Here is a 23,647-nt window from a genome sequence, read left to right as displayed (position 1 = left end):
TATTTTTAGTGTCACAAATTCTGTTTGGCCTCCCCATTCTCCCAGACTAGCAATAATTAGCAATTCAGTAGGTTGACAGAATCTAAACATCAGACAAGTGAGGGGAACTGTTTTTTACTTGGTTTGCCCAACTTTATTCCCTCCCAGCATTCAGCAAGTAGAGGAAAAAAATGGAAGAGAACATGTAAGATTTCATTAGAAATTGATTATAAATTAAAGTCAGTGGGTGAAGACAGAGCATAACTTTTCAGTTTCTCTTGGATCCCTCAGATGTAAACTCTGAGCTCTCCTAAGCCCGAATGCATGGGGAGAAATACTGAATTGAAGCCCGACGGTTCCAGCACAGCCACGAAAGAAGGGACCGACCCACGTTTGTTACAGGAAAATGATTTTATGTGCTGCGTTGGTTCAGACCTGACTTATGGTGATTGCACTGCTGTGTTACTAGCTGTCCACATATTCAGATGTTTCGTTTGGCTCAGTGCATTAAAACACTACCTCAGGGAGGCCTGGCTCTGTCCACTTGTTTGTTACAAGCGTTAAGACGGTCAGTTCTCCTTCTCTGTCAAAGGTGACTGAGGACACAGCCTTTACTCCTCGTGGAGCTGCAGCAGCTGGAAGCCCACCCACCATTTTGACGCGAGCTGCCATACTCATTCCCTTCACTCAGAGGCCGGGACGCGCGGGAGCTGCCCCGGCTTCCTGCCGAGGTTCAGGGGAGCGGTTAGAAGCGGTTACACCCCCACGGCAACGGCACCAGCCCCTGACGCCTGCACGGAAAGCAGGCAGCGGGGAAAAAAAAGGGAGAAGGCCGGTTGGGCGGGAGGGGGCGGCCGGAGGTCCCGCGGCAGCGCCACCGGCCGTTGGGCCCAACGGGAGGGGTTCCAACGGCCGCCGCCCCGCCCGTCGCGGCTGTGACGGCAGCGCTGCGCGCCGGGCCGCGGGAGTTGGCGCGAAGGCGGGGGGCGGGAGGCATGGAGCCGGAGGGGACCCGCTAGCGAGAGAAACCGCCGCTGGCAGCATGGTGAGCGCGCCGCACCGGGAGCCGCGGGGCCGCCCCTTCACCCCCCGCCGTAGTTCTCCCCGGGTGGGGGAGGGCTGCGCAGTGTCCCGGCGGCGGGGCCGGATGGCGCCTTCCCCGGCGCCTGGCTGCTGCCCCGCGGCCTTTGGAGCTCGGCCTGGGTCGGGCCGAGCCGAGCGGAGCCGGCGTCCTCTTCCCCCGAGGGCGGCCGCGGAGGCCCTGCGCTGTGGCGGAGCGGCGGAGACCTGCCCGGGCGGCGGCGGCTGCTGCGAGGCTGCGGAGGAGAGGCCGCGCCGCCGGGAGTGCTCGCGCGCTTCCCGCCGCTCCCGCGCTGAGGGCCGAGGCCCCGCTTCCCACGCGTGCCAGGGCAATACACCCCTGGGCGCGGAAATGCCCGCGATTGCGCCCTTGCCCCGAGGGGGACAGATCTGAGCCTCAGCAGCTTCCCCCCTCCCCGAAACCGGGTGGTGGTTAATTAGGCGCGGAGCGTGGGCTTGGCCGGGGGGCAAAGGCGGGCGAGCTAACTTCTCTCTAAACGCGGTCTGTCGAAGTTTTAACTCTTCCTTTAATTTCAGTAAGAGGGTACAAGAGGGTGTTTCTGCTGCCGAATTGGACGGTGTGCAATATTTGCAGAAAAACAAGTAGGAAAAAAAGAACTGTGAAGTCCAGAAGTAGACATTTGTTTATGAAGGATGCAAGTCTCATTAGGATGTAAAGAGTTTGTAAATACAAATACATACGTGTTTGTGCTTTCCAAAGTGCTGCTTGCTTATGCAGCCAATAAGATAGTATCCCCTCTTCATCTCTGGCTCTCTTCATCTTCTACTCAGATGGAGTCTCTGTGCAGATATTTTACTGGCTTAACTACAAATGCCATTCAATGCCAGTTGGGTTCAACTTTGGTTTTGGACTCTCCATATAGTTTAACCTTATTTATATCTTACACTTGATGCTCAGCAATGATGGACAATACAATCTTGAGTCTTTCACAGTACTGACAGAGGTCTGCCAGCACTAAGAATCCTGAAACTATTGTTACTGTGATATTTCCATGGTTTGTTAGGGCTGGCTGATAACTTCAAATTTATGTATAAGGACAAGTCTGCCTCTCCTGTTCGCCTGCCATCACCTCTTTAGAAAAATGATCTTACTGGAAGACTTGCTTCCTCCTTTCCTACCTTCCTAGGACAAAGGTTTTTTTCCCCTCTGTGTTGTCTTCTGAATGTTACACATCTTGCAATGTCTGATGCTTTCCTAGAAGGGATGAAGACAATCACTGTTTTGAAGGGAGGATGAGTTGCCTCAGCCCATTCCCTTTTCGATGCTGAAACCATCACTGCTGCAGCTGTGGAGATAGAGGCAAAAATATGGCGATGTTAGTAACTGTGTAGCCTGTTCTATGTGTGCAGTGACAGTACAAGTATACTGGAGTTTAATATCATACCCTGGCAAACAGACTTTTGTTTCATCTAGTGCCAAACATAGGTAGCCCCTGTTGGGTTGGTTCTGCAACATCTTCTCAGCTGTACTGAACTGGTGTGTGTAGAGTTACACAATGACCTGATTTGTCCTAGAGGGGATTTATTTTTTTGTCCAGATTAGTGGCTTGACCCAGTTCCCAAGCAGAGAGGTATACTGGTACAACTGAGGGAATGAATGACTGGGAGTAGGGCTACTTGAGTTACTTCTAGCTGAGAAAGACAGTCACATGGCCGGAGCTGTAGCATCAGCTGATGTGTACTTGGAACTGTGATACTGCTTGAAAAATACTGTATAGTAACTGTGCTGCAGTTACCACTATTCATAAACGTTAATTAAGGATAGTTATCCAAGCAAAGATAACTGGATTCATTGAAGTGACACTATACATTTGATTTCAGTTAGTGCAATTTTTCTTTCAGGCAGATGTCAGAGCTGACGTTTGCACAAAACTTGCACTGAAAGAGACAGACTGCATATAAATACGATTCTTTTGATGCAAGGCCCTCATAGACTTCAGAATACCTGAAATAAAGTGCATTACTTTCAATTGCAGTCATTGAGCTAGGTTGGTGAAATTCAGTTTTCTATCTTGTATTTTGAGGTGCAAACTGAATTATATGATGATTTGGGAAATAATTTGCCTTACTGGACACTAGTTGTCTAAAAACACTGCCTATTATGGTTAGGTTGAGATGGTTCTATCATCAAAATGTTGAAGTAGTTGCTCTTTGGTTTAGGGTGCTTTTGAAATGCAGGAAAAAAACATATGGAGTGTTTATGATTTTTATAACCGACTTTTTTGAGCTGGGTATTTACTGAAGTCTTAAAAGTCAGTCACCCTGACAAACTCTGAATAACCAGTCTGTACTACCTAACAAATAGGTTTCAGTTTCTATTTGTGTTATTCTCAGTAAAACAGACAGATACAAATCTTTCAAGAGAAAACTTGCAATTTGGCATGATTAATTGCTATGGTTTTCTATTGTTGCATAAGATGGAGGATTTGAAGCAGTAGTCAAAACTGGCAAGAACAAGATGGCACAGCCATTACTGAGATCATATGATTACTAAGATAGCTCAGCAGGAACCCGTGCACCTGAACATAGCTTTTTAGGCTGTTCAGATGCTATGCATCAGTTATCCCCCCTAATTTAGCAGGAGCGATCAGAAATTCTTACTTATTTCCACCTCTTACTTAAGTGGAACTGCTCAAAGTTACATATCTTGTTGCTGCTGCTGAAGCACCCATGGGGAGCCACACTAATATAGCCTCACCTCTTTAATTTTAACCTTCTGGGCAAGGGGACCTCCTGGAACAGCCATGCTGGTGAGTGTATCTCCAGGATACGCAACGCTGATGACACCTGTGATTTTTGGGAAAACGTTCTGGAAGCAAACTTGCCAGTTACATTGATACACGCCTTTCCTTATTTGAATGAGCACAGATAAAAGCTTAAACATATGCAGTTTTTCCACCTGGTGAACTCATATATATGCGTGGCATTCCACATCAATGAGATGGTCAGTCAGAGTATGTTAAATAGGTAAACCCTGAATGGAGGCAAGTGATCCTCTCTGGGATCTACGCTTATATAATACTTTATAAATAGTTTTCAAACTTGTCGGATGGGAATCAGTCTGATAGATACTTATATTGCTTCATTTCTGCAATTAGTTATGCAATGAATTAAGGATTTATCTGACATCTCTTAAGATAAAATGGCATAAAAAAATCTGTCTCTCTTGGATAAAAGCTTCAGTGAAAGATAACTTCGTTGTTGTGCTGTGGCATACTTTTCTCCCAAGCAATTCTGAATTCACCATCTGTTATAGGCCAGCAGTGGCTAACAAGGTTACCTTTTCTTCCGAAGAGCAGGATAGCTGAAGAAGATTGGAGGATTTATAACTCTGAAGACTGAAGAAGACTGCACACAGATGTCAATTTTCCTTTGTAGCTTAGGGCTATGTAGTTTAGTCACAGAAGTAGATGGTCACAGTGGGAAATTAAAATTTACTACCCTAATACAAACTTTTATTCAGAAACCTCTAGGTGGCTTATGTGCTTTAATATTCACAGTATTTTCTGAAAAACTCCTTAAGACAAGCATGTAACAAAGAAAAGGAAAAAACTGCCATTTCTTGAGTACTGAAGTGCAGTTTGCATCAAGAGAATAGAATGAGTTGTGTTAACAGAGGGAGGTGATTCTGGAATATGCAGCTGCTGTATCACCACAGTATTTTCAAAGAAAAAATACTATTTGTATGGATGCTGCTTTCTTAATGAATGGATAGAAGATGCTGCTTTGAATAAAAAACAAAAAAAAAGTTTATTCTCATTTGAACTGTTAATCTAATTAAACACTACCTGAATTATAAAAGACAGTAGCAGTTGACTGTCACCCATTTATTTTAGGTGTTTATGAAGTGATTTGGGGGAAAATAGATTGTAAAGTTGACCCTGATTAGATACTATTTTTAAAAGTTTGAAGTGGCAGTTTAGGTCCTCTTTATAGCACATTGAACATGTCAGGGCTTATAGCTATGGCATTCATTTTGTGAATTAAAGGTGTTTATGAAGAGCTAACTTGATATCTCATGAGAACTGATGGGGCAGAAAATAGTATTTTACATGTTATAGTTTAGGCCTTAGCAGTTCAGGAACTGTGATATTAAAGTAGTGGAAGAAGCTGGGGCAGACAGGTCAATTTCATACATCATCTTTATTAGGTCTGCATTTCGTAAACTGAGATAAGATGGTATTTCCTTGTATTGGTCCATAAAAAAAATAAATTATTGCATATGGTGTTTGCAGAGCAGTTCACTTACTAGTTAGTTTTTAGTTAAAATACTAGAATGAATAGTGTTACTATTGATCTAAAATAAATTATTCTCCAAATATTTTAAACCTAAAAGTAACAACTGTAAAAAATGAAAACAAAACTTTTAAAGTCACTTTATTTTGCGGTGTTCTAGTTAAGTATTTAAATCATTTTACTACATAAAAGATCTAATGAGACTTGTAATCAATTTTCCTGTTGCCTGTGTTACCCTTAGGCCTAAAAAGAAGTCTGTAATAATGATTGAATCTACTTTAACACTTTTAAAATAGATGCTTTCTTCAAACTTGCTAGCTATAGGTATAGGCAGTCAAAATTTCAGAGCTTATATAGTACTACATTTATATTGTAGGAGTACATGTATGTGGTGGGTTGACCCTGACTAGATGCCAGATGCCCACTAAAAGCTCTCCTCAGCTTAACAGGGGAGAGAAAGTATAATGCAAAGCTTGTGAGTTAAGGACAGGGTGAGATCATTCACCAATTACTGTCATAGGCAAAACAGACTCGACTTGGGGAAAATTAATTTAATTTATGACCAATCAAATCAGAGTAGGATAATGAGAAGCAAAAACGAAATCTTAAAACACCTTCCCTCCACCCCTCCCTTCTTCCTGGGCTTAACTTTACTCCCAATTTTCTCTACCTCCTCTTGCCGAGTGGTGCAGCGGGATGGGGAATGGGAGTTGCGGTCAGTTCATCACACACTGTCTCTGCCGCTGCTTCCTCCTCAGCGGGAGGAGTCCTCACACTCTTCTCCTGCTCCAGTGTGGGGTCCCTCCCACTGGAGACAGTCCTCCACGAATTTTCTCTGACATGAGTCCTTCCCACGGGCTGCAGTTGTTCCCAAACTGTTCCAGCATGTGTCATTTCTACAGGGTGCAGTCCTTCAGGAACAGACTGCTCCAGCGTGGGTCCCCCACAGGGTCACAAGTCTTGCCAGCCAACCTGCTCCAGCGTGGGCTCCTCTCTCCATGGGGCCACACGTCCTGCCAGGAGCCTGCTCCAGCACGGGCTTGGTCTCCTTTGGGCATCCCCCTGCTCTGGCCTGGTGTCCTCCCCGGGCTGCAGGTGGAGATCTGCTCTACCGTTAACCCCCACGGGCTGCAGGGCACAGCCTGCCTCACCATGGGCTGCACCACGGGCTGCAGCGGAATCTGCTCCGGTGCCTGGAGCACCTCATCCCCCTCTTTCACTGACCTTGGTGTCTGCAGAGTTGTTTCTCTCGCATATTCTCACTTCTCTCTCTGGCTGCAATTACATGTTTTTTCCCCCCTTCTTAAATGTGTTATCACAGAGACGCTACCACTGTCGCTGATGGGCTCGGCCTTCACCAGCAGTGGGGTCCATCTTGGAACCGGCTGGCATCAGCTCTATCGGACACAGGGGAAGCTTCTAGCAGCTTCTCTCAGAAGCCAGCCCTGTAGCCCCTCCACTACCAAAACCTTGCCATGCAAACACAACACAGTGTAAAATAGCAGTGTGTCCCATATTTTGTGTATGCTTTCAAATTACATAGTCCATTGATATTATGCCCTTTAGGCTCAGATAACCCAAATTCAAACCATCAGGGAACTGACTGGTAGGAGAAAAGGACCCTGAAACACCTTTTATCAGACTTTTATGGAGATTTCTTAAGGATTTTCTACTTTATTTGTAGTTCCCTATAATAATCAAAAACTACCCAGATGAATGATGATGGGGAATAGCTATCAGCTGGGTAGCATGTAGTCCTGAGCCACACCCTTTAGCTGCTGTATATTTAGGCCATATGAGGTACTTTCTTTCTTTAAAATGGCTGCTACCCCTGGAGGTAGTGATATTGACCAGGTACATGTTTTCTCAATTTCTTTTTAATAAAACCAAAACATTAGCTTTTTTCAACAGAAGTCAGATTTGGTTTTGTGTATACAATAGTGCTTTTTTAAAATTGAAGTTTCAGTTGCTGATTTTGTGTATTTAGAAAGCTTTTTATGCTTGTACTGTGGTCAGACACTAAAATAAGGTTACAAAATAGACCTTTTGGAGCTCTTTGTATTAAGTTGTTTCTCTTTGTTTAAACTTTAATGTTTTTTGCTGGCTAATTTTTTTAGTGAGATGAGAGTTCCTGTCCTAAATTTATAAGGTGGAGGATGCAGTATGTCCCACTACTTGACTGCTTTCTAGCTCTTGGTGCTTTTTCTAATCTTTTTACATTAGATACTACTTCATACCCGAGTCGATAATTTTAACTATAAAAATACTTCGGGCTAGGTTTATGATGATTAATTGGGAAAAAAATCATTTAATTATACATCTGTCTTAAGTCACTGTATTTCATTCCTAATGGAAATTTGTTTTGAAGTGTGTATTGGTGAAGGTGTCTAGCTAAGGGAAAAATAAACTTTTTTCCATGATTCAAAGACAAGAGAAAGGTGGTGCAGTGTGTGAGCAGCTATGTTTAACTAGCTGGTCTTTGTTTCCTTAATTGTAAACAAAATTTCAAGATCAACAAATACTATAATGCAGCTGTTGAGAAAGTAATTTAAGTGCATTGCTGTTTTGTAGTTTGGAACTTCTAAGAGCTATCAGTATTAAAAAAATTGTAAATCTGTTTTCCCTTTTACTAGGATATCCGGAAATTCTTTGGCGTTGTTCCTCCTGGAAAGCGACAAGAATGTGAGACTGTGAAAACAAATGAAAAAATTAAAAATGGTGAAGGACCTTCAAGTGGGAAGAAAAGGGGAAAGGAGACTAAGGTTAGTTTTGCTTTTCTTATTTGTGAAGTGCTTGGTTTTTCTGATGTAAGATTGTTTGTATCTCTAGCATTTTTTTAAAGTCGCAGTAGTTCTCATATACTCAAAAGCCAGACTGTATGTTAGTTGTTTTTATAGGCATGGGAGAAAACTACCACTTAATATTAACTTCTAGCAGCAAAACTTTGTAGGTGGTGAATAAAATTGCTAATTTTAAAAATATTTGGGTTGTAGGGCAAAGGAGAGGTAGGTAGAAGGTGTTATGGTTAGGTGTTAATGTAGGAACAATCTGATGTATTTTAAGTTGTTTTAGCTATAGCCCACAGTTTTCTAAGTAGCTCTGCTTATTTAATTTTTAATTTAATTAAGATTGAGGCTTATGCACAGTAGCTGTGGACATATCATAAGGATGTCATGCTTCCAAGTAATGTAAAAGTCTGTGGTGTAGGTGCCCTCTGACCAGTTTTTTAACCAGGTGTTTTCTAAACACCTGTGGGAGAAACATTAACACTGCCTTTCTGGGACAGGGTCACTTAGGTAAACTTGTTGCAAAGACCACATTCTGTAAAATGACAGCTTAAAATTAGATTGGGTTATTACTTTTCATGTTAATCAGCTGAACTGGTATAAAAAAAGGAAGGAATGGCTAAAGAGGGCTTTAAAATCACTTAGTGGGTTTCTAATAGGATGGAATGTTTAATGTGAAGCATCACAATCAAGAAGTAAGATGTTACTTTAAAAAATATTTTGGCTGTATAATTTATTTGTTTCAATGTGAAAATAAAGGATCATTCAGTGGAGCTGAAAGACATAGCAGTTATGTGATCTATTATTTTTACTTGGCAATTTTCCAATTATATCAAGGATTTAACAAGTTTCAGATTAGGACTGAATGTGGATTATAAAATGTGTAGTTATATTTATCTGAAATTATGTCTTTAGAAGCATTTACAGCTGTGCATGACTACAAAAAAGCATAGTTGGTAGTTTGTTAGGCCCAGGAAACTTCCTACCTATGCAGCTTGTGATTTTTCTGAATATCTAAAACTTGTCTACATCTTTAAACAAAAAAATTAAAAAAAAATTCCTTGACACAGTTTAATACCAGCTGCTGCTAAATAGAATACATTTGTTGACTGTGACCATTGCTGCAATCTCTTACGGTAGTTGCACTGTTTAACAGGTGAGAGGGAAAGCTGCAAGCAACCAGGACACTGAATAGGAAATCAGTCTAGCTTCAACTGTTGCAAATGCTTTTTTTCTTTTTTCAGTTGGCTGTATTTTAGTCTGAAATTGTGCTGAATTCTGGTGGTTACAGCAAAGCTATATCCATAATGGGACCAAAAGTGAAAGCTGAATTCTGTACAAATGACTTACTGGCCTGTACCACCTCGATTTCTGGTGGGACCATGCAATTTCTTTTTTTCATTAAAAGTTAGAAGTGCTTGAAAATCTGTTTGATTTACTTTAATTGGCATTAAATTTGAATCTTTATTCTCAACATAATCATCTATGGTTTGGTTGGAGCACATTTAGCTTTACTGCTGCAGTTTCTTCCTTATTTCCTCTGTCCTGCACCTTTCTCCCTCCCACTTGTGAGTTAGCACAAGACTGTTCGTAAATATATATATATAATATTGGGAAATAAATAATTTCTCTTAGAATTTGTTTGAAACTCATCAATTTGAATGTGTAACTGAGTAAAAGCTTGAAGAACCTGTATACTGGTTGAACTAATGGGCTGTTACTCTTAGGTGAGTAATTCACCCAGTGAAGATGATTCCAAACAAAAGCGGACAAACAAGAAAAAAAGAGTAATCTACGATTCAGGTAGTGTTCACAGTTGTTTCCAATTGCTCCTTTTTGTCTTTTGCATTAGCATTCAAGGTCAATTAGATAAATGGTATATCTGAAAGAAAGCTATGGTTGCTTTGCATTTTTAGTAAATGCAATTAAAAACATTTTTCACGGTAATTATCTGGATAGCTAAATGTATTTGATAATGAGTGCAGCGTGTGCAGTGCATGTAATAAACAGTGCAAAGTAACTTTTAACAAAACATCTGTTAAAAAAACCAACCAAACAAAAAACCCGCAAAAAACCCCCCACCAAAAAAAGGTTCAGATACTAAATTCTATCAAAACTCCAGAACTTTTTTTTGTTATGAAGACAGATATAAATTGTGGGGAGTTTTAGGTTTCCTATTCTCTTAGGAATAAGTACTATCCTACGCTGTGTACAGGAGGCTGATCATATACTATAATTCCACATTTCTGTGCATTGCATGAATATAGGAGATTGTTTTAAAAGGCTAACTTGTGTTTCCATATGTGTCTTTCACTGTTAAAAAAATCTTGTAAATGTTCATCCCGTAGTTTTAAATTTACAGTATGGAACACGCAGAATATAATTTAAAGAACTGCTATCACATTCTAAAAATATTCTTTGGAATATTATAAAAAGGGAAACCCCTTTTATAGCACTTATATCTTAAAAAACCCAAACAACAGAAAGCACACCCCCCCTCTCAAACAAAAACAAACTGCAAACCCTTGCTTGTCAAGTTAAGTTAGCTTAATTTAAAGGCTTGAAATTTCTAGTTTAATCTTTCTGAGCTGTTATGTCATTTAATCCCTCTTTGATTGGGTTTTGAATCTTGAATATTTGTTGTGAATCTGTAGAAAAGATTGCAGGAGTTTCTACAATTTTTGACTCCTACTGAAGACTTCAGCTTGAATTTTTAGAAGCAATCTTTTTACAATAGCAGATTGCTTGTCTCAGAAGAAAAATGATCCCAAACATCCATCAGAACAGTGGTGTTACATAAAAAAATGTGTTCATATCTCCAAATAAACTGTCCTGTAAACAGGTCCTGTTTAGCAGTGAGGAATAGCAGTAGAAATATTTCTGCATTAAAAGGTAGAGTACAAAAGTAATATATAACTCAACTGCTACCTTTGAAGTGCTGATACTGTCTGGAGATTTTGCGAATCCTAGCCCATTGGTAGTAGGAGAGCAAAAGAGAAATAGTGCTGTAAGTTCATGACTTGAAGATGGAAAAGTATGTGTGGGTGTTTTTTTAATAATTACAATATATATTAGTGTTTATCATTGAAAAAGGCACTGAAGGGTAGTCCTCTGTTACACCTGCTAGTGATCTCTGCTTCTTCAGTTTGTCTTGCTTGCTTATTTGGATGTTGGGATGCATAATCCTGGTATCTTGACAACTTTTGGGATATAGAGAAAGGTTGGTGAGGTGGATAGCAGTCTGCCAGTGTTCTGAAAAATCAAGAGTACTACCTCATGTGATTTATTTTAGCCTGTTGTTAGCTTTTGGAATAGGTGGTGTGGAATACACCAGCATAATATAATACAACATAAAATTAATCAGGCTAATGAATCTATGTTAAAAGTTTGTTGTGGTGTTTTTTTCACAGAATCACAGAATCATCAAGGTTGGAAAAGACCTTGAAGATGATTCAGTCCAACCATTAATCTAACACTCACTGTTCCCAACTACACCATATCCCTAAGCACTATGTCAACACGACTCTTAAACACCTCCAGGGATGGGGACTCCACCACCTCCCTGGGCAGCCCATTCCAACGCCTAACAACCCGTTCTGTAAAGAAATACTTCCTAATATCAAGTCTAAACCTTCCCTGATGCGACTTGAGGCCATTACCTCTTGTCCTAACGCTTCTTACTTGGTTAAAGAGACTCATCCCCATCTCTCTGCAACCTCATTTCAGGTAGTTGTAGAGGGCGATGAGGTCTCCCCTCAGCCTCCTCTTCTCCAGACTAAACAGCCCCAGTTCCGTCAGCTGCTTTTTGTGGGCTTTTTTGTTTGGTTGGTGGGTTGTTTTTTTTTTTAGTAATCTGATGTGGTACTCTTGACAGTTGCATTCCTTTTCAGAAAGGTTTTTGTACAGGCATAGCAGTTCTTGGAATAAGTAACAATATTTCTTGTTCTGTAAACAAAAAACACTCTCTAGACTGAGTTCTACCGAATTTTCATTTAGTCATGTATGTGCTGGAATAAATGATGGCTAGGCTATTAGCTGATGGAGAAAAATGAAGCTGTGCTCTGACCTTCCATATGATATCTTTTTCTCAGTTCAATATATATGAATCCATGTTAACTAATGGTATGTGATCTATTACTTAAAGCCTGTATGTATGTTGAGGAAATACACATTTGTGTTGTGGTCAAAATACAGATTCAGAAGAGGAGATGCAGTCAGTGAAAAAATCCAAGAAGCCATCTGAGAAAAAAGCAGCTACTTCAAAACTTGGTAAAGTTCTAAAGCAGGATCCTGTTGTTTATATTTCAGAGACAGGTAATGGAAGAAATATATCATTATATGTTCAGCTGTAGTGGGGTGGATCATGTTACAAATGGGATGCATTGTTTGACTGATACACTCTTAAATATGACCATAAAACCTAATACTGAGAAAGGCAAATTATGTTCTCCTTAAACAAGCTAACCAAAAGTACTTTAGAAGTTTAGCCTTAAGTATTGTAAAGTCAGGAGCTGGGTAGAACTGAGGTGATGTTACGTAGGGGCTTAGGTTGGTTTAGACAGGCATATGATTTCGTAAGCTAACACTTCCCTGTTTAAGAGTATTCCTTAGATTTCAGGGAAGGATTTAAGTAAAGGAAGTATTTTTAATATAGTTAAACTGCTCACTAGCACACTTTGTGAAGTGACTGTTGGTTACCATAAATAGGTTTGAAAACCTGGATTTTTACTTGGTATATGACTTTCCATGTCTTTAATCTCTGCCTACTTTGTTGGTGACTGCAAAAGTTCTTGGGTTTTGTGTTTACTTCCTTATCAGCACAAACAATTGTTTTGAAAAAAAAGCCATTATTTATCTATTAGACTTTTAAGGAAGAACTGGAATTGGGGGAAAAAAATCATAACAAAAACTTGCATTATGCCTTATATAGACCATACTATACCATACTTCTCAGTCTCGGATTTCAGCTTTCTAAATTCTGGAGCCATTTTTGCTCTTGGGGAAAGGAGTGAGTGTAATTAAGCATTCTTGATCATTTTCAGGTCTCCTGTAGCCTTCTGAAAAAAATTGTGATAGTGATTAACTGCTAAATTCTTAGCAGAGGTTTTTTTTTTTTTAGATTTAGATTCCTTTAGAAGCTGTATAGTTAAACTAAAGCCAGAATCTTAACTCAAGCCATAAGTATCATTCAACTGAACAGATAAGGGTAAATTCTATCTGTTTCATTGAAGTCTTATGTGTTAATTTTTCATTGTTTTCATGGTGGTTGTTCCTTAGTACTGCTTTCAGTGTTGCTTTTTGTGGGATTCTTGACCTTGGTGCTCTCAAGAGGAGTTTGATTGTAAGTTTACAGGGCAGATGTTCATCTACTGTTATGGAAGTTTCATCCTGCAGAATTCTCATTAAATATGTTTCCTTCCCAGCTTCAAAACAGAAAACTGATTGTGATTTTCTTCTGTGTCTGTCCTCCCTTCCCCTCCGTGTTCTTAATTCTATCATAAAGCAGTTTTGTTTCCAATTACTTAATTCATATTGTGTATTTTCCTTTACTAAATTTGAGATGTTATGGAAAAGTTTCAGTGGCATTAGCTACTAATGTTTGACAGGTGAACATCAGTTTATGTGGACTCAGTCTTATTTATGAATCAAGCATCCTTGAAGGTATGCTACCAGCATAGGGGAAAATACTCAGGTTTTGTGAATTCTGTAAAAATGCATCTGTGAATGAAAATCAACAGATCATCTAGTATTTATCTAAATGTTTCAGTACTCCTTGAAGATGGACTTTAACACTTCTTTTTTAGCATCTGAGAATAGTTGGCTAACGTGTATGCATGTGCATTTCTTGTTATGTAGAGTTGTGTAGGGGTTTTTTTAATACATTTGAAATACATGTGAGTGCTTGCAACTTCAGGGCTGCTTTCACTACTGGTTGTTCTCTTGTTCCATTTTAACTAAGAGGTCTGCTAGTGGCACTTAAGCAAAGATTAAGACTATATGTGGTCTGAAAGAATTTGGTTATTAAGATTCTGATGATAGGATGAATTTGATTCCTGTCTTAATGACATAGATTGGAAACATCTATGTCTCTGTTAATTTGATAAATTAGAAGCTTTTTGAAAGGTCTACTGTTCAGAGCTGATAGCTTCCCAACTTAGATATTTTGTCATGTTAGGTTCATTCTTTTCTGATTTGCTTTTAAAACATAAAAGGTCTCTTTCTACACTGAATCTATTGTAATTTCACATTGATCTGTTATAAAGCAGATAAATTTAGGTATTTTGATACCAGATACTGGTTACCATACTCTGAGCACCTGTGCAACACAAGCTGTAGAATTTCCTGAGAGTTGCAACACTAGGACACATCTTGGTCACAAAGGTATTATAGTTTGTGATGCATCTCTCTCTACTTACTATAACTTAGGCTTGAAGTGAAAAAGACTTATACTTTTTGTCAGTTGCTGCTGTTGTTAGATGTACTAAACCTACATCTGGTCTGAGCTCAGCTGAGGCTGTAACTATCAGGTCTTCTGTATTTGTCTCCTGGAGTTCTTTACTAGCCACAGGACTAGTACACACCAGGTTGACTTAATGGTCTATGACTAAAACAATGCCTTTATAACCTTGAGATTTAACACTTGAATTTTGTTTATATTTAATCAGTATAAATTGTTTCTTCAGCTTAATGAGCTGTCAAGCTGACTGTATTTTAATGGTATTGATACAGCTCTTGGCTTGAGGTAAACATGTTTTACAAGAATAGGAATATAGAAATAGTAGATAGAAAACATCCTGATGAAATTTGTAGGCATTTGTCCTTTTTTTCTTTTTAGTGTTATGCAGCTGAAAACTTAAATCAAGAATACACTTGTTGGACTTGCTCAAAAGTCAGAATCTCATTCTCAAGGGTTCTGTCTGTGGCAATGTGTTTGAAAGAGCGTACTGGCACCAAGTAGTCAGTAGAAGCTTGGTAGTTAATTGCCTCAACCTATTTTTCAATTTAATTTGAAACTTGCTTTCTGTTGTTTTTCAAATTTCTTTTCAGCTCTTCTATATAACTATGTGGGATACAGCTTTCTTGAAAAACATTGGGGGAATTAGCTTTCTGGTTTGTGTAAGAGTGAATTGATTATTGTGTTGCATTGTTTCTTATTAACTTGTGAAGTTGCCTTTCTTAAAAAGGCAAAAAAAAGAATAGTTGCTCTTTATAATTCTATCAAATACTTTGTTATTATTGAAACAAATTTAATTTAAATAAATATTTAGTTTACTGATGGCCAAAGATAAAGTGAAGTTATTCTAGCAGGTAATAAGGGAAAGAGCCTTCTTTTGCTGATAGAACAGTCTTAGTGGATTGGGAAAAAATCCAAATGTTTGTTGTACTCATTAAAATAACACTCTGTTTGACTGTTTAATGAAGTATGGAACCTTGAGCTTTGTAGAAAATGACCTGTTATTATGATGTGTTGAACCTCATGTGGTTTCATCACAGGTGGTTATTTGGCAGGAACTGTGACTTCACTTTTAGTGAATAACTAGCCTTTGGTATACATCGTCTAGAGGTAGTTATGCATATATAGCAATTGCCTTGGTCTCTTGAATATTGCAAAGGTTAGTAGAGAATATGTAGTTGAACCTTAAGGGAGTTTGACTTGAAATGCACTTGAGTAATGAGAGTATAGATTCTGGCAGAAATCCTATGGAGAAGCAGGAACTGCAGAGGACAATGTAAAAGGTATTTAGGAGCAAGCCCTATTAAAATTAATTTTGTTTGGGAATACCAACAGTACAACTGTAAGGGTCATGTAATGGTAAATGTGCTATTGTCCTCAAACTCTTTAAGTGGTGAGAGGAGTGTTGTAGGAACATAGTAAATGTATGACAGTATCTGGCTTCTTTGATTTGGAGTTGCCTCCCTGAATAGGGGAGTAAGTGGCAACCAGAGGTGTGGATGAAGTAAAATTGAGGTGATCTCTTTTTCTTTTCTCTGCAGAATCTAGGATAACAGCAATGTGGTAACTTTGAATAAAAATTGAATAGGATCATTTATCAGAAGACAGAGTGATTAGGATTACTTTGTCAGCTTGTATTTCAAACGTGGCAGGACATGAAATAAATTCATTACAGTTTAATCTCTGTAACAATTGCTGTTATATTTTAAGTTTTTAGTAAGGGGCATGATGTGCTGATTTTTACAAGCACATGGTCATCTTTTGCTACTTTTTGGAGGTGTATTAGAAGATGTTCTGATTAAGCAGTTGGTTAGCTGTAGTACTGTGCTGTTCACTTGGTATGTTTGGATTGCAAAATTGTTGTCAATTTATTTTGAGGAAACTTTCTGGAAAAATAATTTTCATACGTACTTCATGCTTGTTCCTTCTTTAAAAATGGCTTCTGTGTGAAAGCTATTGATTCTGTAGACTACTTTCAGTATTTTAAAGCCCAAACTACTTTTTAATCTGTTTAGAAAAGGAAACTTTTTTTTCCAAGTGGAAATGTTTTTGTGTGGTGTTTTCTGTTTTTAAATAGAACTGTCAGTGTTTGGGTTTTTAATGTGTATTGATTTTAGTGGGAAATATAATGGCATAAAATACCACTTTTTATAAAAAAAACTTCAGGCATGTAGCAAACTGGACATGTGAGTTGCATTGGCAGCTCCGTGTGCTGTTACTCTACATTATAATCTAAGATGAAATGAATAATTCTGCCATTTAATTTGGATGCTGGAGCTAATGCTTTTTAATCCTTTTCTTCCCCTGGAAAGCAGTATGAAGTAAAGTCGTCTTTTTCTGGTAGCAGAATGCAGAAGTTACCTTGGATAAGTGTAGTAAATCTATTTTAAATTAAGGAACTGAGATGGTATCCTTCATCCAGTGTTAATCTGATTGCCTCATGGTTCTGTGGAGATACCTGTTCTTGTAAGCGTTATGCTCTTCCATGACTGTAAACAAGCACCTTTATTGGGTTTTGTTTCCCTTTAGTGTTTCAGTTGAATTTTTGCACATGCCTAACAGTAAAATGAAAAAAATGAATGTCCTTCTTGCTGTGAACTAGCAGTGAATTGCACATATGCGGGTTGTTTTTTTTCTTTTATTACAGAAATAGAGAAATATGCACATGTTTTAAATCTATTAAGTACCGTGTTTACATTTTGCATTTCTTGGAACTTCATTGTATTTCTAAAGTGTGGCGTGCCTAATTTTTGTGCATCTATGTTATTTTCCAACTGAGCTCTATTTTTCTCGGACTGATACTTTGTTTCTTTATGCCATCAGTGTGGTGAAACGCAAGAGGTATGTTTTGCTGGGTATTTATGTGCGCATCAGTGCAAGGTGACATTAATTGTCATGAGGCTGTAGGTAGTACAGGGAAGTAGAAACTGACATCTCAAAAGGAGAGCATTTAGAATAGTACCATGGAAATCACAGTGTAGGGAACAGCCTTTTCCTTTTCAATCAATTAATGTCTGTTGTCATTTCCATCTCCAACATGACTTGTGAACATAGTTGAAGATTAGGTAGATCAATTTTTTAATACTTAACTAGATTTTAATGTTTTTAGTCCTGTAAGTGCAAATGAATCGTATTTTTCTGTGCTGTATGTCCTACATAAGACAGCACATTTTTAAAGTAGGACCTAAGCTCATAACACAGAGGTAGTAATGTTTGGAGTGAAACTTTGTAAAAATACTGACTCATGAAGGTTATTCCTGTTTACAAAATCACTATGCCATTGAAAAAAAGCAATGCATTGTTCTTTACTGTATCAGTAATTCATATACTGATAATGTAGGCAGTATGGATACAAGTAAATTCTTTGCAGGTAGCCTTTTTGATTTTTTTTTTTTTAATGCCAGTTATGGTTCAGAGTTCACATTAATATATTGGGGTTTTTTTAATGGTATAGGTATTATGTAGTGCAGCTGTAATGTTATAACTTGCTTTGTAATTTTTCATTACTTAGATTTTTTTAAGATGTAGGAGATTTTTTTTTCTACAGGTTTCTTGCAGGTTTTAGATTATTTTCATGAAGCATTTGAAAATTTTTGCACTTAAGTATATACAATGTTTTCAGAAGATAAAAAGAATTTCAAAAGTTCTTGCAGTTCACATTGTTTGCTGTAGAGAGCTTCTCAGTTTAACTTTTTTCAATACTTGCACAAGTGACCTTTGCTTAGAAATATCATAAACTTATTTTAACCATTTAATATATTGCATTTGAATGATAAAATTGGGCAGGTGAAGTTCCCTAGTTCCCACTTCCCTGTATGAACTTTCTGTTACTGTAATACTTAATTTCTATTTATTTAAAAATGACTTGGTTAATCTGCTGGATTAGTTTAAAATGTAAAAGAAGAATTTTTTTTTTGCTAGACTAGTTCATTTTGCCTGAAACAAAACGCTGTCCAGAGTGGCTCAGTAAGTTCAGCTGCCTGAACTGCAGCTGGAAAAAATGAACACATTTATATTTGGATTTTTCTCAAGTTATTTTTTTTTTTCCTGTTTTCTAATTGTTCATTTGGCTTTACTGAATGTTCCTATCACGCAGTAGGCTTTAGGCAACTAGACTAGAATACGAAGTTTCATTGTATGGTGAGGATTCAGATGTGCTTTTGTGAAATGATAAAGCTGCTATTATTGTAGAAGTAACCAGTTCAAGTGAATAAAACTCTCTAGAATGAACTGGAAAGAGTTAATGGACTGATAACTTCTAATTGCATGCTAAGGTAATACAGTGGTTTCTATGGCAAGTGTGAGTATTTCATTTGGAAGTTGTTGCTATAATTGATGGCTTTGCAGATGAAGATCATTTACTTCAGTTTAAATATACTCAGCTGTCTCATATATTTTAATGCTCCCAAAGCTTCTTTCTAAAGATATTTTAAAAATATAAGCATACATATTTGTGTAAGAATGTTATTTAGTATGTACTGGACAAAAGGGTGTCAAAGGCTATGTAGTTTGGGCACTAAAGTGTATAATTACAATTAGACATGGCAGTTATTGCTTTGCGGTCTTGGATCCTAGAACCTTTTTCCCTTAAAGTGAAAAATATGACAGAGGCAACTTCTTGAAATGATTTTTGATAACTGGAGAGTCCAAATGTAAATTTGATTTCAGGGGAGTAAAGCTGTAATGGTTCTGGTAAGCTTTATATTTTTGTAACAGCATGGAACCTTGACATGTCGATATAGGCAAAGTGCTAACACTTATGGTTTAAAGTGCATGTTTGTAGTACATCTGAAATCAATTAGCTTGTTTAGAAATGACATAAAAAAATCTAAATGTCTGTACAGACCAGTTTTTGAAATGTCGGTTGCAACTACTATGTTTTTAAATGCGGGGGAAGATAGAAAAAAAAAATGCGCTTTGCTAGTCATGCATAGCATCTGTTCTTTTTGGAAAGAGTTACAGGAGTTGAGTTTGAATAGACTTGCTGTCTTTTTTGAGAAGTTGGGGTTATCTTAACAATCTTAAAGATTTACTTTGAGCAAAAGGTGAATACAAAACTCAGCCCTTTCAAGTGTTGGATCTATTGAGTAGTGACCAATGCATATTTAAAATAATAAAAACCTGATAAAATAACTTCTTTTTCATACATACACTATTTTCTCCACCCTCAACTTTAGCTTGGACAGCAATACTTACTGCTCTAGACTGCAAATTCTTTAGGACAGGAACTGTTTTAAGTACTTGTGCAGATGCAGTGCCATTGAAACTGAATAATGTCCAGCATACTGTCATTTTATACACGTAATGTAGATTGAATGACTTTTGCATAGGATATAGTCCTTTAGCTCCATATAAAAATCCTTATGTAGTAGTCTACAAACGCCAATTTAACAAACATTTATCAGAGTAAGTACAAGTTATTTGTAACCTATGGATGCCCTGCCTATATTTGGGGTTGGTTTTATAATGTCATTGTAAGAGGTTGTCGCTGTCTTAAATATTTTGCATTCTAAACAGAATAGGAACTGGGGAATTATGCTCTATGCTGATGAGGAACACCACAATACAGAAATAGTAAACGAAGAGGAATAAAATATGTTGTTCTGAAGACCATCTGAGGATCTGTCTTGTGCTGCTTGTTGCCATTGTCCCTTCCTGCAATAGATTGCTCCCTTTTTAGATTGGGTGAGGTCATTCCTGAACCTGAGTCTTTTAAAATGATCTGAATTTAAACAAATATTTAAAACAGCCTAGATAATTTTGATAGGGCTGGGTTAGGGAACAACTGCACATGTTGCCTCTAATCAGCGGGTGAAAGCCTATTGAGATTGGGTGAGGAGTAACAAACAGTTACAGATGGGCTGCAGGCATTAGTTTATTAACCTAATCGTGCTACTGCTAGAACAGTACATAAAACAAAAGCCAGCTGTGCTTTGATATCATGAAATAGTTCTTAAACCCCCAGGATTTAGCAGTTGTTTGTTGCTAGGGAAGTTTGGCCTTGTACATTGTCTGGTGTAATAGGTCCCTGCTTCATGTGTAGTGTTTTCATTCAGAATAATTAAAAGTAATCTCCTGGTTGTCTGTTCTATTAATTACATGATTATCTTTCTCTTTGTCGCATCTACTTCATTTCCAGAAAACTTGACTAGAATACATGGTCTTGATTTTGTGTTTGTAGTTCAGAGCTAGTCCTGAAAAAAAACGAATGTGTGTGTCAAGGTAAGCAGGAAATACTGCTCTTGGAATAGTCTTGTTCCACTATACGAAGAATTTGCAACATAAAGTAATCTAGTTGATGATAAAGTTGATTCCTGTTTCTTTCTTTGTGAAGTCCATGTAAGGTTATCTCAACTGTTCACCTAGCAGTTGCTGTAAGAATGCAATTAATCTACAATTTTTATAAGCTAAAATCCAAATTTCCACTTTTCTTTCCCCACAAATTATTGACTTGCTGTATGAATGAGAATACCTCTCTCCTTTTACATGTCGTGTTGAGAAACGTTGACCTGAGTAGTCCAGCAGCAATACTAGGACCCTTGATATTTTCAAAGGTGTAAATGAAGTCACCTTCATGCTTGTAAGGAAACTGAAAGTGTACAGCTGCTTAACTTTGCTGTTCACTTGCAGTAGGCATGTATGAGCAGTTTGCTTCAAGGCAGAAACATTAAGGTTTTACTGAAAAAGTTGTTGTTCTGAAGTACTTGAAATAAGGGGAATGCCTGGGGATCAGGAAAATTTGTGATATGGTTATGAATTTCCTGAACCTGGGATGAAACTGTAGCCTGAATATCTGTCCCCTAAAGCATCTTTTGAAACCCACTTAATAGAATCAGGGTGGTTTTGTTTCTTAATGGCCACTCTCATGGTCTCGTTCTGCCTTTACTTACATTTTTTAGACTGTTCATAAGTGCTGTGAGTCTCTTGTCCTCCTTCAGCCACAGCTTGCAATCAATAAATGTTTGTAATCCTGTTGTTCCTAGGAAGGACATAATTAAAGCAAAGCTCTAATTATTGGTAATAGTACTGGCATCATAAATGACTCAAATCCACATCCTTTTTAATTAAAACCTAATTGTATTTGCTTCTTTCTACTTGAGTGAGAGCAATATCCTGTTGGTTTTTGTTGTTAGTTAAATGGTTATGAGTGAATAATGAAAAAAAACAATGTCGCATGCAGATCTTCTGATAACAGTAGTGATGAATAAAGATTCTTTTCTAGTGTGGAACAGTCCTTAGCTTAAGAAAAGCTGGGAGTGGGGTACAGAATAGGATTTGTATCTTCTTTCCAAGACAAATAAATGTAATTACATCTACATTAACTGTTGATTTGTAGTAATAGGTACATTTTACTTCTGCAAATGTATTTTCTTGTTAAACTGAAAAATTTAAAAGAAGAAAAAATATTTCTGAAATTAAGTTTGAGATAAACAGTCTCCTATTCAGACCTCAAACTATTGTGAATTAGGAGTCTAAAGAATCTAGTGTTCAGATCTCCCAGATATGTAATACTTTGCTAAATTGAACTAAAAGGCAGTAAGAAATATACTGCTGCCTAGGGAAAGTAAAGCATGTTGAGAATAGTAAAGCTTTTAGCTTTGTGATAAAACTTGCTGCTGTCAGCTGAGGGCCTGGGCTTGAATCTTTTCTTCCATATATTGCTTTGTGAATTGAATTGGCCAAAATGCCACTTTCTTGTAGATATATTTTTATCATTAGACATTCTTGATTTAACTGCTGAACCAATTTCCTCCCTTACAGACATATCTTTGTTTTATTTTTCTTTCTGAACTTTCTTTCCCAGGAATAGTCAGGATCCCCCTTTATACTTGTGTTCTGCTTAGTAAGTGTTCAGTAGCAGAAGATTCCAGCTGATGCCTAAGACACTCTTGTTACTACCATCTGTCGAGAAGAAGCGAAACAAAAAATAATTGTTTCTCTCCATCTCTGTCTAGTATATAACAAAAATTATAGATGACAGACATACGACATCATCTAAACTTAAGGGAAGTGACAAAAAAAGAAATAAGGAGGCTTAAATTAGCGATGACTGGAAAATGAATATATTTGTGATAATACTGTCAATTTAAGTTCGGTTATAAAACAGATGTTTAGGACATTCTGTGTTTATGATATGTTGAGGGGAGTGTTTGAAACGTCTCCATTTTGAGAAAAGTAAAACCAGACTTCAGTTAGAGGCATGCAAATGAGACTGCCTCTGTTTCTGTTCCTCTCAAGTCTTTGTGCTTTATTATTTCTGTGTCTAATGTTCATTTTGGGGATTTTCTTGCGGTTTGCTTCTTAGCCCTTGCACACTTTGAATTTTTAGAAGAGTTCACAAAGTAAGTGATTTTATCACTAATCAAGAAGTTTGTCCAGTGATGTTTGTCTTTTGTGCTGTCATATTAGTCTAATCATTTGACAGTGATATCTGTTGTTTTTTGTATGCTTCAGTGATAGGGTTTCATTTTGTATAACTGTCGGTAAGACTTCATGACATGACACAAAACTCTTTGAAGTCCTTGGTAATCTTTCTGTTGATTGATGACTGGGTCCAGAATGAATAAACGGCCATCAAACCATCTTTCTCTTTTTCATTGCTGGGAAGGCCATGTCCTGGCTGTTATAGAAGAGTCCTAAAAGGGAAGATTGAGTTTTTGTTCAGTGGTCTGTGGGCTAATTCTTAATGAGACTGTGTATGCCATTTTTCCTCCTCCTTTTAAATTGAAAAATCTATTCCATATGCTGACCTCTTGTCTGATTTCTGTGTTCTGTGAAATGGCTGCATTCCTTTGAGATGGTTTTGACTGTACTGGAAGGAGAGTGTGATTAAGTGCAGAAATGTGGAGGATGTAGAATGGCTCGTAGAATCTCTGACGAAAAGGGAAAAAGTAAAAAATGGTGCTAAACTATTTCTACTAAAACATTCAAAAGCTATGAGCAGTACTTTAAAAATAGCTAGTAACTTATAAGTAAGTATAACTTAAGTATAACTTAAAAGTAACTAATAACTTATTCAAGAAGCTTTTTGTAAATACAATGTTCTGATATTTTCCCCCGGTTTATAATGTAATATTGAGAGATTCTTAAG

General features: G+C 37.8%; 1 protein-coding gene across 3 annotated transcripts in view; it reads left to right on the top strand.

The window, feature by feature from the left end:
• The first annotated feature begins 801 nt into the window (after positions 1–801).
• RFC1 (replication factor C subunit 1) overlaps positions 802–23,647 on the top strand; it is a 44,960-nt gene continuing 22,114 nt past the window's right edge. The window contains exons 1-4 of one of the 3 annotated variants that reach the window (XM_074822359.1): positions 802–1,024; positions 7,950–8,078; positions 9,830–9,905; positions 12,297–12,416. In XM_074822359.1, the coding sequence (XP_074678460.1) occupies positions 1,022–1,024; positions 7,950–8,078; positions 9,830–9,905; positions 12,297–12,416 (328 nt within the window). In that variant the 5' untranslated portion in view covers positions 802–1,021. Of the gene's footprint in view, positions 1,025–7,949; positions 8,079–9,829; positions 9,906–12,296; positions 12,417–23,647 lie in introns of those variants that run through there. The other 2 variants (XM_074822357.1, XM_074822358.1) reach the window with 2 other exon arrangements.

Source organism: Strix aluco, chromosome 4, assembly GCF_031877795.1.
Source record: "Strix aluco isolate bStrAlu1 chromosome 4, bStrAlu1.hap1, whole genome shotgun sequence".
NCBI lineage: Eukaryota > Metazoa > Chordata > Aves > Strigiformes > Strigidae > Strix > Strix aluco.
The sequence above is the reverse complement of the archived record's forward strand: the minus strand, read 5'-3'. Positions and strand labels throughout refer to the sequence as shown.